The sequence below is a fragment of the Telopea speciosissima genome, chromosome 7 (assembly GCF_018873765.1).
Source record: "Telopea speciosissima isolate NSW1024214 ecotype Mountain lineage chromosome 7, Tspe_v1, whole genome shotgun sequence".
In the NCBI taxonomy this organism is placed as follows: Eukaryota; Viridiplantae; Streptophyta; class Magnoliopsida; order Proteales; family Proteaceae; genus Telopea; species Telopea speciosissima.
The window spans coordinates 10,054,469-10,072,306 of record NC_057922.1 but is presented as its reverse complement, the minus strand read 5'-3'; the positions used below and the strand labels follow the sequence as shown (position 1 = coordinate 10,072,306).

The 17,838-nt window shown below is 38.8% G+C and overlaps 2 protein-coding genes across 7 annotated transcripts; both read right to left on the bottom strand.

Annotated features, from left to right (window-relative positions):
* Positions 1-467: 467 nt before the first annotated feature.
* On the bottom strand, positions 468-6,244 carry LOC122669648 (APO protein 3, mitochondrial-like). Of its 3 annotated transcripts, none has more exons than XM_043866461.1 (3): positions 6,058-6,244; positions 2,415-3,214; positions 468-1,808 (listed from the first exon to the last, which is right to left on the bottom strand). In XM_043866461.1, exons 2-3 carry the CDS (start codon positions 2,795-2,797, stop codon positions 974-976), a joined length of 1,218 nt encoding a protein of 405 aa, XP_043722396.1. In that variant the 5' UTR covers positions 2,798-3,214; positions 6,058-6,244; the 3' UTR covers positions 468-973. The 3 variants fall into 3 exon arrangements, with proteins under 3 accessions (XP_043722396.1, XP_043722398.1, XP_043722397.1); XM_043866463.1 differs by having other exon boundaries at positions 6,180-6,219; XM_043866462.1 differs by lacking the exon at positions 6,058-6,244 and adding an exon at positions 3,464-3,540.
* Positions 6,245-7,748: 1,504 nt separating this feature from the next.
* LOC122666714 (vacuolar protein sorting-associated protein 20 homolog 2-like) lies at positions 7,749-16,643 on the bottom strand. 4 transcript variants are annotated; one of them, XM_043862766.1, is made up of 7 exons: positions 16,373-16,643; positions 13,496-13,648; positions 13,195-13,347; positions 10,309-10,392; positions 8,395-8,620; positions 7,970-8,020; positions 7,749-7,911 (listed from the first exon to the last, which is right to left on the bottom strand). In XM_043862766.1, exons 1-6 carry the CDS (start codon positions 16,472-16,474, stop codon positions 7,995-7,997), a joined length of 744 nt encoding a protein of 247 aa, XP_043718701.1. In that variant the 5' UTR covers positions 16,475-16,643; the 3' UTR covers positions 7,749-7,911; positions 7,970-7,994. The 4 variants fall into 4 exon arrangements, with proteins under 4 accessions (XP_043718701.1, XP_043718702.1, XP_043718703.1 ...); XM_043862767.1 differs by having other exon boundaries at positions 7,749-8,020; positions 8,395-8,525; positions 8,559-8,620; XM_043862768.1 differs by having other exon boundaries at positions 7,749-8,020; positions 8,395-8,529; positions 8,563-8,620.
* Between the last annotated feature and the right edge of the window lie 1,195 nt (positions 16,644-17,838).

Sequence of the window (17,838 nt, the reverse complement as noted above, 5' to 3'; positions counted from 1 at the left end):
TATGTACTATGTATGCATGTATTTATTCACCCGAGCTTCTGAACAGCTTAAATGAGATTACAATGTCGCAATGATACAGCAGTGAGCACATCATCCTTTGTTGCAAGGTAAAGACTCAATTTGTAGGGCAAGGAGGTCAAGTGAGGACAGCACAGGACCAAATCCTTGCCCAGGAACGATGTTCAAATGGGCAATGCCTGTATATCGACAAAACTTTGTTATACTATACTTTTCTATCTTATTTTGTCAATACTCCATCTTCATCATCAGATTCTGTGTAACAAATTACAGAGTAGGGACCTCAACGGGAATTAAAAGCATATTTTATCATGGTTGCATCAATATGGCAAAGTCTGTACTAGGCATGTTTGTAGCCTTTGACTGGTGAGCTGATAAAATCAAACATAAACATAACTCACTTATTGTGTTAAAAAAAAATACATGTGACTTATACATAAATATGTGTGTTGTAAACTTTGTAATATTTTCATGACATTTGAAGCTAGTTTATACAATGTACCTTCCAACACTGAATGACAACCACAAATGCTTGTACCAGCTCAGGAACCATATTAAGAATATACGACTGGGGCAGTGGCTCTCCATCTCAACTTGATAAGGCAAACAAAGGATTTGAAATAGTCTCTTCCAGTGCAGTACCATTAGATGCACACCCAAAGAGGCGAACATGACCTCTCCCATATATACTGTTGCAGCATGGATACCAACCCACGTAATTGGTGTTATCGGTGGATCAATTAGCACTGGCTGATGGAACAGTGTAATGGCACTAATTTTAATTTCATAATATTGGGTGAAGATAGCATGCAGGAAACATAGGTGTTTCACAGATTAACACTTAAATATCTTCAGCAGGTGACATGGACATTATCTCCAGCCCTCCAACAGTAAAGATGGTATTCCCAAAGCTACAAAATATGGAGCTTTTTTACACTGACCCCTGATAATGAAATCATGCAACAAGATCAACTTCGTCACGATCTGGAGGAACAACATCCAATCTCATCATACTCCTATACTCATCTGGAACTGGTGCACCTGCCTGCACACAGAGTTCCACCACAGCAGGAGCCTTGCCATAGTACCTCTTGAGGTCATTCACCAAAGGGGGCCCACGAGGATCCCATGCATGCCACACATAGTTAGGCCCAATCAGATCATCTATGGTTGCTTCTTGCCATGCATGCATACCATTGCGGGATTGGTGTTTGGATGCTCTGCACAGTCTGACCTTGTGTCCCTTAGGCCCCACCTGAACCTCAGGACAATACCCACAAGTTAGCACATTGTACTTCTTCATGATCTCCTTAGCTCCTGAAATTATTACAAACCACGACTCCAGTGTGTTAAAGCTCAATTCAATCAAGTTCTCTCCCATGTCATCTGATAATTGGGCTTGCAGATTAGGTTCTTCTGACCTTGAATCCCCTTCATTCAGTTCATCATCATCATCTTCTTCTTCTTCTTCTGACTCGAAATCCACAATCCTTCCATCCATCCAATAAACAGGCTTGGTTCTTCTCCTGGTGGGATAGTCTTTGAGGTCTACACCAGCTTGTATGCAAAGCTCCACAATTGCAGGGAGCCTCTGAACTCTAGACCTCTCATCATGCCCAACTCTTGGTTTCCCAACACGATCATGTAGGTGGAAACAGTTGGGGAAATACACCACATCTTCAATCTCTCCTCTTCTCCAAACATGTGTGGCACTCCGTAAACCACTTTTAGGACCAGTGCAGGTGCGAATTTCATGGCCTACATGACCAATGTGAACTTCAGAGCAGAACCTGAACACAAAAAGCTCAATCTGATGAATGGAATGAATCAACAGAAACATACTACTCAAAGGGCCATGCACAAATTTTCCACTGTTACAATAACTGCACAATCAGCTGGATTGTTCTGGTCATGACTGCCACTGGTCTGGACAGTTGGGTGTAAGTTTCTAATACATTGATATAAAGGTCTTTGATCTAAGACTTCACAACATGTGAACTTGCATAACCAATTTTTAAGTTTTAGACACAATAATAGAGTCAACCACCCAGCAGTTGGACCATGGTCCAATCAATCAGACCATATGACTGGACAGACAATCCACTTACCAAGTCAATGATTTTTCAAGAGATGCCAATCAGGCTGGCATATACAACATTGTGGCCAGGAAGTTGAAGGTCCAACCACCTGGTTAAATTATATGTGAAAAATCATAGAAAGAGTTATTCTCTAGCCACTTTGAATTCATGGACTGCCTTAAGCTTCAAGCTTAAACTACAATTTGTTAATGAACATAAGCTTCAGAAAACATCTATACAATATGGAAAATTGGAATCACCAAGAATTACAGGAGTTGAAGAGAAAAGATTGGAGCATGGAACCATCAATCATCATACCTGCAACGCTTGATAGGAACAACATCCAAGAGCTTTGAGAGTCCTTGAAGGAGTTTTCCTCTCGCTTGATACACTTGATGAGCCACCTCAACTAGTTCAGGAACAAGTAAGCCATTTTCAGGTGCTTCTTCAAGCATCCTGCAGGGTTCTGCCTTTCTTGCTTCTCTCTCTGCCTTTGCCCTTCGAATTAGTACTTTCATGGGTGTCGGATAGGGTTTCCTCTCTGATTTTCTCCTGCAAGGCTTTGGTATGTCAACGTACAGTGGATCTTCTCCTCCTCCTCCAAGGCTGTGGGTTCTTCCGGTGGCATACATCAAATTAGGGATTAACTGGCAATCTAGTTTCTTCGGATGGAAAATCTCCCATGACACCCTTTTATACATCTCTTAGGCCCAAACCACCCTTCTTTATTTTTAATTCTCTTTCAAAATTTAATCCCTAGCTTCCAAAATTAATAAAAGCCCAAATTGGTCCTCTATCAATGTCAATAAAAGATTTGGACCAAATGGAAGGATAAACTGGTCAAACCATCAATTGGATAATACCTTGACCGTTTACAACTGAGCCCTGGAAAGTTTTAATGTTACCAGTGAAGCTGATCAGTTTTTGTCCAACAAATAGAACTTCCTATTAATAGCTAGGCAGGAGCATGAGTAGGATGTATGAAGGAGTGTTAAACCAACTTGACCTGCTTAATTAGTTAAAAACAACTTGATGATTCAAAACATCCCATAGTCTACAATTTGCATCTAGGTTGCTTGTTCCGACTACTTCCACAGTAGGACTACTTCAGCTGTAAGCTGCAAAACATAAAATGCTATTTTAAAGCAACACGAAAATCGAAAACAGAACAGAGCAGTTGGTGTTTGGTTCAATGAGCTTTGCTATTGTTTCAGGTGATTCACTTTCACTTGCACGGGTTTGCCGACAGAACAGGTGATACAAGACATGGTCTAGTGAAATAGTTCCATAACAATTACTATTTGACGTCATACAGTGAAATGGTTCCATAAACATTAGTTTGCACCCTGCAAGAATACTAAACTTACTCGCATAGAAGATCTTTGAAGTCGTATAAGATGCAAAAATCAAATGCAGAACAGAAAAGTGGTATCTATTTAAATTAGGCTGTTTGGTGTGATTAAAAGAGAGAATGGAAAGAGGATAATGATAAAGAAAATATAATAACTCTAATTGTGACTGTTTTCTTGGGCTCCTAAAATCTTTCCTTATACTTGATGTGAATCTCATTACAAAAAAAAAAAAAGGGGCGGGGCACTACCCAGTGCTGGTCCCACCTATGAGGGTTCTGGAAGGGGTGAGTTTGGAGTCGGTCCTAACCTTTGGCATTTTTACACAAAGTGGCCGTCCCCAAGACTTGAACCTGGGCCATTTGCCCTGGCAGCCCAAGTCTTGTACCATTGCTCTAAGCAATGGCCCCTCTGATGTATCTCTCATTCAGTCAACAAAATTTCTAAGATCACGTCCCCATTGATTATATGATTTGGTAAGAGGAGGAATTACTCTAAGGCGAGTAGGATAACCTGTTACAGAGTCATAATTGTCAAGCGACTTTATAACATATCTTTTCAGATTTTCCCGTATAACAAATACTGTGACTCTGTGAAAGATGATACTAGCATAGAGCCAACTAGCCAAGCAAGTCCAATGAGAGATCTTTCATTTAACACCAATGTTAAAACCCAATGTAGAATAGAGATCTTTCTTTTTGGTAGTTGACAGATACTGACAGGTTCCCATCTCAGGTTTGTGCCATTAAGGCTACATAATTTGTCATTACTCTGTTAGTTAACACCAAAAAGAGTAATACATATTTCTTTGATAAAAGATCCCTGATGAAATCTGAACGCAATAGGAAAATCCAATCCAGAAGATACAGTTACTTTGGGTTTAATTAGTGATAGAATTGCTTGAACTAATTCCCAGCAAGTGAAAATGATAGGAAAACAGATATGGTACTTTCAAATCTCAAATATCTCATGTGAGTACGTGACATAATTAGTTCCTACCAAATGGAGAGTCTATTTATGTGTGTGTGTGTGTGTGTATATTAGGAGGGGGTCGTTAGGAATGGGATCAATAACTGTTAAGAGGAACATAATTGAATTAAAGTGGGTCAAAAACTTATGGAGCTTAGACTTTTCTGAGAGTTAATATCTCTAAGAGGCAGAAATTTAAAGCCTTTGGAATAGTACTAACCAGACTGAGTAACTATAAATTTCAACATCATATAATAATGAGTATTAGTTATAAGGGTCAGTTGTGGTTAAAAAAGATTTCAATCCAAGAAGAAACAGAAGTATGAATTACCATTTGCTGTTAAAACATACTAATCCAGATTTTCCCTAAGGTTCCATTTGTTTTTATGTAAAATGGGTGGGAAGGAAAAAGAATGTAAGGTATAAGTCCAAAATCTGTAGGATAATGTATGAGAAGTAAAATAGTAAAATATTTCCCCTAGTTTATTTTACTTCTGGGCATTTGAGGTCAAAACAAATGGAGCCTTAAGTCCTTGAAAATCCATATAACCAATTTTAACAACCTTGTTTAGCCCAAAACAATGCTAGAGAAAAGCTAGGTTATGAACTTATGATTGCCCTCCCACAAAGGTGTAAAGGAAGGGAAATAATCTCATCATCCACTATAGGGTTTTGCCTCATGTACAATAAGTCTTTATATTTTAGAAGCAATTTTAACTTTGAAATGTGATTATAGAAATGTTTGAAGGTGCTGAATACATAAGATGTAGTGAACAAGATCTGTTCTGCGGAATTGCAACCTGAATTTAGGAAAGGCACCTATTTATTAAATGCCAAAGAACTTGGGACAATCCAAAACCACATTTTCAGACCATGAGCATCAAACAGGTATGCATCAATCCAACAGTTAAAAAATGATCATGCTCAGCATTCAGAATTCAGTATTTTATTAAATTTGTGCCTAGACACTGTTGAAATCAAATGAGAAGGCAAATCCATAAGAAATTAGGACCCAAGTCTGAAACCTTGAAGAGCCTAATCATTTAATCTATCAAGAAAAACCCAAAAAGCACAAGCTGTTTCAGGCTTTAAGCAAATATTAAGTACAATATCACACCTCAATTCTATGTAATCACTCCTGACATCATCAGCAACTGCAAACTCTTCTCACTTAGTTCAACCTACTGACTTATCCATTCTCAAGGTAGAGTCTTTAACTTACTCAAGATAAACTAAGCAACTAACACAGTACATGCTATCCTGGACTTTAACAAACAAAGAACATGCGATGTCGCTGGTCCTCTGTTCTCTATGCTTTAGAGGTTACTGAGCACAATACACCAAGCATATTCTTTTGATTAAACAAAACGGAGCATAACTGTAGAAGCACTGGGCGAAAGAAGTGAACCAGTGGAAGCAGCCCACAACAACAATACAGATTTTGCCAGAGTCCTGAGGTTGAGATTTGAGAATGCCATTTGGATGTTTTCTGGTGGTTTTATTTCCGAACTAACCGATGACATAACATAGAAAATAACAAATCCATTGGTCCTCCTTAGCTATTCTTTGTTCATACAAATACAAAAAAAAATTGAAAATCAAAGAGCATATAATCAGAAAGAGAGCAAGAGAGAACAAGATACCCTTAACGCCGATGGTTTCTAGTCTCGGCTGTCTTCTGTTCCGGCGGTTTCTAGGATTGTTGTTGCTGAGAGTAACGTGATTCAATTTTTAAAGAAGATGTTCTTACCCTTATGGTCTCTACCTATCATCTCTTCCAATGAACGGAAGACCCGGAGCTTCTGCAACTTGCTCATGGCAAGCTATTCGTTTTCCTCAAACATGTGGGATATGCAGCACAATTCACTCTATTCCCTTTCAAGAGCTGTTGTCAGGTGAATCCACGGTCCTAAGACTCCGATTCCGGTCGAATTGGAATCGTCTGGATCGGATTCCCATAATTCAAATAATCGGCCAATTTTTAGGGTTCAGGCTGATTCGAGTCATTACATTCTACCATTCCCATCAGAACTAGAATCGGTGGAGGCCAATTTTTGGTTACTAAATCCAACCGAGTTTGGCCGAGTATGGCCAATTGCAGCCGAGTCTTACCAATTCTTGGACGATTGGATCTGAATCGATAGAGACTAATCTTGCCCCAAAGATTCTGCCTTTTCATGAGGGTGCAGTGGTCATTTTGCCCACCCCTATGTCTGGGCGTAAAGGTAGCACACCACATGCACCCAGATAGCGTTCTTTCTCCTTTTTACAAAAATAAAAATTACTGTTAGGACAACTCTATTGGCAATGCAGCAAATTTTGAATTTTCAGTAATTACACGCAACAGACAAAGCGCACTAGCTGATCGTAGACCACCTGCCTATTTTTCTCCAATATTTATAAATGGGAAATAGGGTTAGGGTCAAGCTAGTTTAATATTTGCAAAGGCCCAACCCAACACTCAACTGTCCCAAGGGTTTTACTATTTAAGAAATGATTTGACTTGGTACACAATTACACAAAATGGGAATCATTGACATCCTTAAAAGATTAGGAGTTAGGTCAAAATTTTGTGAGAAGCCTAGTGAAGCTGGGCAAATGAACAATGCAGAATTGCTGGACATCACACTGGGTACTTCTTGAACAGTAAATAAAAATAAGGGTAAGTATTTTGCTATTTTTTGGACCTTAATTATCTGGATTATGATTGTTTCGATTCTGAAATTGCATTTTTGTTCTCCAGATAACTTTAATTCTTTACTTCAAATTGAAACTTTGCTTTAAGCGATTGGTATGAAGAGGTCTAAGCACACATGTGATCTTTTAACTTTGTTGGAGTGGATCACAAATTGTCTGAGTTACTTCCTTTGTTTTCCTTCTTTTCAATCTGCAACTTTGGTCCTCTCTTTTTTCTTTACAGAATCTCTGTTGGGACTGTCTGCCATGTTGAGGTTGTGAGAAGAGCCACAGGGCTCCAATGAAAGCAGAGAAGTGTTTGGCATCAAGTAGTAGACACAGCTTGGTAAGTGGTAACAATGTGAAGTTTAGAATTAAAGTGAGAAATGGTTGGTATCAAGTAGTAGACAGAGGTTGACATCAAATAGTATATAGTGGTTGAATATGTAAGTACAATATCACACCTCAATTAATTTCCAAATCTGGGTTCTAGAAACCTAGAAGCAAAAGCTTTGATTTTTTTTTTGGTACAACTCTAGGGTGATTTCAACTATTATCCTTATTATTGCAATGCTTATTGTGCAGTCACGCATAAGCAACAATTTTTAACATTTTACAAATCTGAAAATGTACAAACACCGAACTGCAAATCCCATGCTGAATTTAAGGCACAAGGAATGTATAAATGAAGGCTTTATACACTGATATATCAACCAAAATGTACATATTGTAGGAATCAACTCCCAAGTTAGTAATGTTTGATGACAACGTAAGGAGGGGGGAGGGAAGGAAACTGTAATAGCACAAACGACAGACATCGTAAGAGTTTCAACCAGGATCCTGAATAGGTTCCTACTTGCAAGGTCGTCAAATACAGTGATGAAAACTGAATTCTTCCATCAAATCACGCAGGCAATGGTTCCTCCATAACTGTAAACAAAAAAATCGGAGTCAAACTTTCAGATCTGCAAATCCAAATATATGCATAGGAATCCTGTGAAGCTGACATAGGGGAATATGCTTTGGAAATAAGGTAGGGAAGCACCACCAACTGGATCGCACCCAGATATTGGCAAGGCCGAATATCAGCCGGACATTGATCATGATCATTTACTTATATATATTTAACCATGAGGAAAAAGAATTTGGCAAAGCTTCAAAAGAAAAATGCAAATAAAATGATCAAACTAATCTGATCTTGCTGACTTTTGGCCCAGGCAATGATTTAAGAGGGAAGCACTCAGTGGTAGGCCCGAGCCTGACTGAGACACATGGTAGATAGAGGATCAAGGATCAGAGATAACCTTTTCTTCTTGTTGATACTCCTGTGGGAGCATTGTCCCCAACATCTGCAACAGCCTCAGGAGCGACAGGGGCTTTGGTTGGCACGTCCGGGAGCCCCAGGTCTTCATCAATGCCATTGCTCTCAGCTGTCTGAGGCTTGTCTGATTCTGGCCTCTGTAAATGAGCGCCTTCTTCTGCAGATGCCACTGAAGGAGCGGGAACTTTTGGTAGATCTTGAAGAGTGAGCTGCACATATGGAAAGGGGGAAAAGAACAGAGAGATCTCTATCAGATAACCAGAAAATTAGCTTTGTTGCCAAATTTTCATTCTCAAACTCCAAAATATGACCAAAGGTAGTAAAGGGAACATTTCCCCATAAGCATACAAACAACAATATAGGTATCTGTTTAACATGTCAGCATGTAATTTGCCAATTACTGTGTATTACATACAAGCACATATTGCACTTCAGTTCCAAACCCAACCCAGATATTTATTTAATGAACCCCACAGCTAAACAGAGAGCCAGATAGAAGGGCCAAAAGGGCAGAGCAAGCCAGGTTCTCAGGAAGTCTTAAGAGCCCATCAATTAAAACTCCAACTGACACCAAGTCTCTGATTTCCTAATCCCCCTGTGATCCAATTACTATTAACCAACCATTTTTGTAGCCCATAAATGGACTAGTTCTAACAAAACAATAGAAGCAAAATTGTTGAAGACAGTCAGTGACACTCCCAAGCAACCAGGTGAACCTTCACAGAAATAAAAAGGGATGCCTAATCTAAAAACTTACCTACTTACTAGGCAATCAATTCAAAACACACACATGGATAGGACAGGAGGGACAAAAAATGTTCTCAAATGCTTCAGACTTGAGCGTTTTTCCTATAGATTTTCCCCTCATCAATCCCTTCGGCCCTTTTATTTGATGGAAAATAGTGAGGTGGGATAATTGTAGAGCTTTCCATAAAATTCCAAAGAGGAAAGTGTTTGGTTTCCTGGGGTGGGAAACTAAGCAGGCAATCATACATGAATTAAGGAAACTTGTCTGCTTACGTGGTAAACCATTTATCACCCAACCCTTCTCAAAAGTCCCACCATTTTGGGTAGGATTTTGGGGGGAAGGGAGCAGAATGAATTTATTACATGCAGGGCCCAGAACAAAATTATGAAATTCCATTGTTTACCATTGATTCCTTACCCCCTTCACTTTCCTGTTCTTTAACCCCATTAAATGTGGGGGCCATAACTTCTCCTTCCCACCCCTTTTTGTCCGCCAAAACAGGGCCTTCTAGATGATAAATCAATAACACATTTAATCTGATTTTCTTGTTCTCGTTTTTGTTTTTTTTTTTTTCCATATAGAAGAAAAAACCAGTAACAGTGAGAGTATCTTTCCTCTCCACAGAAACAACCTAAATCCATAAACTTGAAATTTTTATCAAATAATTGAATTTTATGATCATCGGTAAGTAAGAGTATTTGGGAAATGTTAAGGTTTACTGCAGTTTTCCACATGCATTGCTAAGCCATGGCTTTTGGAAGTTCACAGTTTTTCCCCCTTAACAGTTTTCCAAGATTATGTTGTTGGGAATTGGGATAAGGCTGAGTTGTTGTTGTTGACAGTATTCCAAGATTATATTGTTAAGCTTGATTAAGAAAAAATATAAATTACACTATTTTTATAATTAATAATATATAGATTCATATCTCCATGATGTGAATTTGGCATAAGCTATCAGCCAATTTCCTTAGCCTGGCCTGCTGTGATTACAGGCTTGCCAAGGCACTTCCTCAAGAGAGCACCAAAGAAGAGAACAGTTGTTCTGACTAGACAAAATCACCTAACAAGGCTATCATACCAGAGCAGCACATTCCTTGTCAGAAAAACATAAGAACACATCTCAGTAATTTTAGTAGTTACCACACATACCTCAGTTTCCAAGCTCTCAAATTCAGCTAAGACTTCTTCTTCATCTTCTGCAGATAGTTGTTCCCCTAATATTGCATTGATTTCCTTCAACACCAGAAAGAAGATGTCAGCCTAGTTCTAGAAATTATAAACCGCATGAATAGATAGGCAAAATAATGAATAGGTCTAATGGTGAACATCACTCTAATGTTCAACTATAATTACCACTATATCAACATTTCAATCAATAGACAAAGCGTAAATAGATAAGTAAAAAAGAAAGACAAAGAATATACAACTAAGAGTACTAACAAGACCAGAGATTCATCCACATTGGCATAAATGGGAATAAGAGAAAAGGAGGAGGCCGATCTAGACTGCATATCACTTATCAACCAACACTTGCAGTAAGTAGAAACCAGAAACCGTACAAATGCACATATCTGGTAAACCCAGCAAGGAGATTCCCTTTTGTTTCTCTTTTGCACACACTGTGATCTTTTATGAATAAGTGGTCTTATACTAAGATGTCTAGGCACTCCCTCCTTACAAAGTCGGAGCCCAAACATGTTATCTTACTATGTATCTCTTGCATAAAAGCTTCTCAAACAAATGTCTCATTTCATAACGATGTTTTGATGTGATCGCAATACAATGTTTCCTTCTGTCCATTTATTTCACAAATATTAGATATATAATTTAGGGGGAAAAAAACGCTGCCTGGTTGCGTGGAACCTGCGCCCAGACTCAGGAGCACACTAAATTACCGCCCACCATGAAATAAAAAATCCCATCCATGTTGATGTCCCTGCGCATGCTCTCATCGGCCCCCGTGCTAGTCCAGGGGCCACGCGACCAGGCAGCGATCTTGCCCATAGTTTATTTCTATGATTTTTTAAAGACAAACAATAGTACATGTCTCATTGGCAATAGTTTGACTAATCGTTGACTCGCTTAACATGTATCATGCATGATAAAATATATGCAAAACAAGGAGGCAAGCACATATAATGCACACTTTCCTAGCAGTAGACTGACCAAAAGTTAGGAAAACCTGTCACTTTCGAGAAGTACTTCATAAAATGTTTCATTTGGGCGGTGATTTCGTGTACCTTGCCAAATTCAAACATGGTTGTCAAGGTGTCGCCTAGGTGATGCAGGCATCTGGCCACCTAGGTGGTCGCCTTGCATCCAGACTCCCTCCAATGCCTTTGGTCGCCTACACGTCATAACAACTATGGTTCAAAAGTTCATGTCTGTGTTAACACTTAGTTAACATGGCACCAAAGCCAACTCAAGCAGTGGCCAGGCTCCTTGGCACCAAATGGCAATAGTTGATCGATGTGCTAACTAAAAGAGGGGGTTAGGGGTAAAATGCTAAATTTTAAGGGGGCGGCTTGTGTGTAAAATGAAATGTATTCCCTTTTAATTTAAAAAATATAAAGGCGTAATTTAAAATCGAGTATTATGGCCTTTGAATTATAAATATAAAGCAATAACCATTCATTTGTAAAATGAGAAGACGCAGTGCAGTGTCTTCTTCCTCTTTTCCTCCTCGATTCCGGACAATGGAAGCAACAAAGCCAGGAGATGGATTGGACAACAGAGAGGCAGCTATAAGAGGTAGGTATGCTTCCTCCTCTTTCTTCTTCTTTGTCTTCCTCTGCTGCTTCCTCTTCTTCCTCATTCCCCCCCCCCCTCTTTTGCCCTAATATTTTCTCCTTTTTGCCATATGGGGAGTGAAGTCCTTAGGACCCCATGACTCTTTTGCCTCCTAGGCTTGACAAATATGGTTGAAACATGATAGTTGTGTCCAAGTCCAAGCCTAGAAATTCTATCACCATAAATGTTTCTAAGAATTGGGCCAGGGGTGAAATTGAGGATATTAAGACTTAGAAATTTTCCCAAAAAACTTTTAAAATATCAGTATTGTAATTCAGCATCAATAAGAATGACCATGGAAATGCAGGCCCCGATGTACCATAGAGAGAGAGATTTTAATCAATCTAGTGCAAATGTCCACTTTCAGGACCTGGAAGTTCATCTTCTTCTAGAAGGGCCATACTATGCACCATACCAATATGATAATCTACTGCACTACTGCTTACATACTGATATTCATTTTTCATTTTCCATCCTCAATTCAGACCCTTATTATTCATTTTTCTCTTCCACACTCCAACCCCCCCCCCCCCACCCAAAAAAAACTAAAAATTTGGTCCCCTATTTTAAAATTGCAAAAAAGCACAGAAATACAAGTTTAATAATTTCAACAGTTTCTAGATGTTTGTACAAGCCGCTGTACTTCACCATGTATGACAGCCTTTAGGTAAAAGGTCCTCATCAACCAATCAATTTTGCATTCCAACTCAAAAGGATCAAAACTTTCCGTGATTATTACCTCCAAACTTTGATCTGTGCATAACATTGCTAAAGAATTATGTGGTGCACAACTCTCCTATGTCTTGTTTGTATCTCTCTCAGGTCATGCAATAACTTCAATCTATATTTACCCTACAGTTATCATATCAGAACTATTTACTAAGTATAGGCCAAAAGTACAAGATTGTTGATCTTGGCACTAAGTTTTGGACTAAATTGAATCTATCGATAATAGTGAGTGATGGAAATGTATTATTATCAGCACAACAATAATATACAGAATGCATGCTCTGGCCATAAACTTCTGTTAGAAAAATAAGGAATCCCACATATGGAAAACAGTCGATGCAAAAAAGATGGTCCTTTTCTAAAGCAAAAGCAGGCATTCATTTGAACATCTAGGCATGTTTTTTAAAATAAGAAAAAACATACTAGACTTACAGTAGAAACAATAATGGAACAACAAATGGGGTTCTCAAAATTATCTGATAGAAAATCAGAGGAGTTGATGCTAACGAAACTCACATCTTGGTAAGCTTTTGCTTCAGCTGTATCATCCATCAATTTTTGAACATCCTCCAAATTGATTTCACTTTGTATAGATTTAATAGCATTATTACCAGTCTTTAAGCTTTCAAATACAGCCTTCTGCTTGCTTGCCAGTTCAATGTCTGCCAACTACCACAAATTGTACAGAGAAGCATTCAAAAGATATTTTATTTAAGCTGTAAAACTCGTTAAGCTGGACAAAAAGCGGCACAGAGTGTTACAATAAGCATAGTACCTTATTTTGAAAATGGAAGAATAATGGGATGAAATTACTTACTTGTTGTTCCACATTAATCAACCAGTTATCAACTTGCTTCAATAATTCTTCCTGGGCCTTCTTCTTCTTTAGTGCAAGCAAAGCCCTGTCTTTCTTCTTTTCACGAATTAAGTCCCTTGCAGCTTGCTTCTCAGCTTCAATAACAGTATCAAGCTGAAAGGGTCCATAAGAAAAAACATTATACAAAATTTAAGAAGCTATTAAGATTTCCTTGAATCGGTTGTCTGAGACTTCCTTAGAAGAATGTGCAAGAAGAAATTTTAATTTTTTGGAAGAAAGTTAAGAAAATTTTCATTGATCTAAAAAAAGGAGTAACTGTACACTCAGGTGCTATGCAAAAAGCTCCAGGCAAAGACCCTCCACAAGAATACACAACCCAACCTAAATAATCAAACCAAACCCAACCACCAATTTCTATTCATTTGCAAAATCCCCCTATACCATAGAGCAAACATGTTGACCTCCCTATCTCAGTGGCAACTGAAGCCTACCTAGAAACCATCTACATAACTTTAGATATAATTTCCTCAGCTGCTTCTTCCTTTCCCGCAAAAACCATGCATTCATCTCCTTCCATATGCACCAGCAAACTGCGAAGGGAATCATTCTCCACATTGGTACCATCCTCCCTTGGAACAGGCATCCCTCCCCCTCTATCATCACTGCAAGAAGACATCAGGGAAACAATCCATCACATACCCATGGCCAGGAACACTCTTCTCCATACTTCCCTTGCAAACACACAAGCAATAAAAAGATGGTTTCCGTCCACTTGTATCTCACCACATAACTTGCATTTGTTCCCAATAGCCAAGCCTCTTTGGATCAGGTTTTCCATTGTAAGGATCTTCTCCAGAACTGCAGCCCACAACAAGAAATAAATTCTAGATGGCACCCAACTAACACCTATCACCTTGTGCGGCAAAACTTGGCCTCCACGATGCAACAAGCTGCAGAAAGACTTATCTGAAAATTGTCCTCACCTCCCGTCACCCACACCCAAATGTCCCCTCTTTCTTTCGTTTTTGCCCTCTCCAGCACTTGCATTACTCCACAACCCTCTCAACCTCCCAATCATTTAATTCTGACCAATCTCTCTGTCCCTCTATCCACTCCATGTGTTCCTCCACCTTCACATCCCCCCCCCCCAAGCAATGGAAAAGATATCCAGGAATAAATCTTTCAACGACCCCTCCCAAACCGATGGTCATGCCAAAACTTCACCCTTTTCCCATTCCCTACATATTAAATGATCCTCTAATCGAATTTCTGAGATATCTTCCAGACCACTTTCCACTTCTTTTCCCCATAGGGCCCATTAACATCTCTCAATTCCCATCTCCCTCCCTTAAGGCCCCCCTTCATTGCTTAAACATGCGAAGTTTTTCTTTGCAAAAAAAGATTTCTTGTTTCCAACTTTGCGATCGAATCAAGTGTTTTGCAAAAGGTTTTGGAATAAAATAAGAAGGCAACTTCAACAAAATTATTAGCACAAGCTACCAGCACTCTCAATGTTTTGTCAAGAAATTTCTTTGATTCCAATAAAAGATACTACTGCCCTATAAATCTACCAAAACTTCTATATTGCAATATTATACGGCATTAAATCTGCAATGAATTGATGACCAAATTTCAACCTATGGGACAAGATTGATTCCCCCCGGGGAGGGTGTTTGTAGTATTCTATAAAGAAAATTCTTCACTAAGTTTGGTTGATTAATAAGCCATGGATTGAATCTTACAATGCTTCAAACCAGTATAATATGGATTTCAGTGTTGATTGGTTTCCAAAGATAAATCAGTGGTTGCCTGTTAGAGAATAATTAGATAGTGCATGTTGAAGTCTCTAGACTCTAAAGAAAGTGGTTTATTAGATGTCAGGGTTAACAACGCAGGTGGATATATGCAGGCTGTACTTTAAAGTTTAAACTTGGAGTAGCAAAGTGATCCAAATTAGGAAGCAAATCATCCTAACAATGGTTCTTTTGCATGTTGATCATTTATGCATTGTCAAAGTTAACCAAGGAGGATGAACCCCCCATGACAGATCAATTTCTTTTCCATTTTACTGAGATTAATTTATTGGTGGCACAACACAATGGGATCATATTATGAATCCATTCCCAATCTCAAGCTATTCAATGTGTCTGTGAAGTTTATGTATTTAGTAATTTCAACATTGCAGCTTGATCTTGATCAGTTTTTAGCAGAATTATCTAAGTATTTCAAAGGCTTTGATGCCAAAAGCTTAGATAAAGTGGTGGTCTTCTTTGGAGATATGATCACAGATAACCAGATAAATATATTTGTAGATTTTTTATAGCTCCACCTTCTGATTGTTGATCAAAAAATTAACATTTTTTTTTTTCTCCTTTACCAATAATATGCATTCAGGTAACTGGGAAGGATAACTTTTACAAACAGCAGAGACAGAACTACTCAGGCTGCACATACCCAACATAGGACCAAACCAAAAGCAGCAGATTTTGCAACCTTACACAGGCTTAATTCAGTAGAGACGTATTTTCCTGAAATACAACCACATTAACAATTCCCTTCACTCAGCTAAAGTTGGAATAAAAAATAACCAGTGCAGCTCAATTCCCTACAAGTACCGAACTACCGATATGTTAATAAATATTACAATTTAGCTTTGAATAATCCTCCCCAGAGCATTCAAAATTTTCATCCCTATTCGTCTAAGTACTTCTACATTCAATCTTTCTTCAACACAGCTACTTCACGAAGCATCTAGACGCCTAATTTCAATTCAAACCATGATCAGCAGATTCAAGCAAAGCAACAAAAAAAGTACAGAATTGTGAATCAAAAACTGGAATTCAACACAAATACACAAAGAGTCTCCGCTTTACCAACCTGTTGCTGGTACTGCCCAAGCTTCCGTCGCTGGGTTTTGAGAGAGAGAATCGCTCGATCAACATCGGTGATCTTTGGTTTCTTAACGAATAAATTACCCATCACTAATACCCTTTCCGACGTCTTCCCCTTGTGCCCAAACCAAATATTCTTTCTTCAAAACCCTATAAAATGGAGTTCCGCCGTGACACGTCCATCGGAATCGTTGGGTTAGACTTACGGCGTTCTGCCGTGCCGGTGAAGTTTCAAACAACGTAACCAAACAGAATTGTACAGCAATCCAATTCAACCATATGGAATTGGAATATGATAAAATCCAGGTCTACAGCTGGTACTATAGACACTTTCTGACAAGTCGTTGGATTCGAATCTCGATATGGTTTCAAACAACTGCAGATATAACTCTTTTGGAATTTGGACAAACCCGTGGAAAGGTGGAATTGTTATTTGATCTTTCCGCTAACCCGACACCCCAAGCGTGTCTCCATAGAATCAAATCGGCCAATCAGTCCTTGTGAATTGGGATAAAGGAAGCGTCAACTAGTGGGTGATACTGACGACTTACGAGAATGTAGCTTAGGACAGGTGGGTTATGGGCCCCATGATGCGTACAGTAGCGCTGCTGCCTGTACAACAGCGGATAAAAATTCTATGACTTGAGGACCTTTATTTGCTCCAGTACAGCAGCCGCTGCTGTATGCATCATGCGGCGTAGCAACAGTCATGTCTGCATAATGGGGCCCGCTGTGCACACATAGCTGATGTAGTGCCGCACGATGCATACAGCAGCGGATAAAAATTCTATGACTTATCCCATTGGAACCAACAAAACCCACTTGACAGCTAAGAGTGATATGCCAACCTAGCCAATAAGGGTTTTCTTTTCCATCTCCCGGTGAATATTCCCAAACTACCCCCTATTTTTTTGGATAAAGCCCAAACTTCCAATTCAGTCCGGGAGAAAGAAGGATACAAGAAACCATGCTTTACGAAATCTAGACATCAGACGATAGAGCTCCCACCGTCTCTTTGTTGATGATTTGCTGCAACTGCTTTCTCTTTGTTGATGTTTTACTGCAATAGTCTTCTTTCTCCATTTTTCTTGTGATAACCATGGAAAAAAAACTCAATCGAAACCTGACAAAACCACTGAGTTAACTCGGTTTCGTAGGTTTTCGAAACAAGTTGAAGGGGGATTTTATAAAATCACTGGATTCGATCGGATTTTGATGGTTTTGACTGGTTTTGACACATATGTCCATCGAAACTGGGAAAAATTTGGCTTGAAACTATGACAGATATGTATTTATGTCAGAAAGCTGGACAAACACTTAGATATGCCTAATATCATTTAAGTTACATGTACTTAAGATATTATTCATAAATAACTAAATAAGCAAATACCCCCTATTGTCGTTTAAGTTAAAGTTTGATCTCTCAATATTCTAACATATAATTCATATATT

Bases quoted from the DNA above. Each gene is read 5' to 3' on its own strand.
- LOC122669648 (XM_043866461.1), bottom strand. From the start codon at position 2,797: ATGTATAAAAGGGTGTCATGGGAGATTTTCCATCCGAAGAAACTAGAT. The intron at 1,809-2,414 runs GTATGATGATTG...TTTTGTGTTCAG, and splicing joins GTTCCTATCAAGCGTTGCAG to GTTCTGCTCTGAAGTTCACA.
- LOC122666714 (XM_043862765.1), bottom strand. From the start codon at position 16,474: ATGGGTAATTTATTCGTTAAGAAACCAAAGATCACCGATGTTGATCGA. The intron at 10,393-13,194 runs GTGAGTTTCGTT...CTGGTGTTGAAG, and splicing joins AAGCAAAAGCTTACCAAGAT to GAAATCAATGCAATATTAGG. The intron at 8,021-8,394 runs GTTATCTCTGAT...TTTTGTTTACAG, and splicing joins AGTATCAACAAGAAGAAAAG to TTATGGAGGAACCATTGCCT.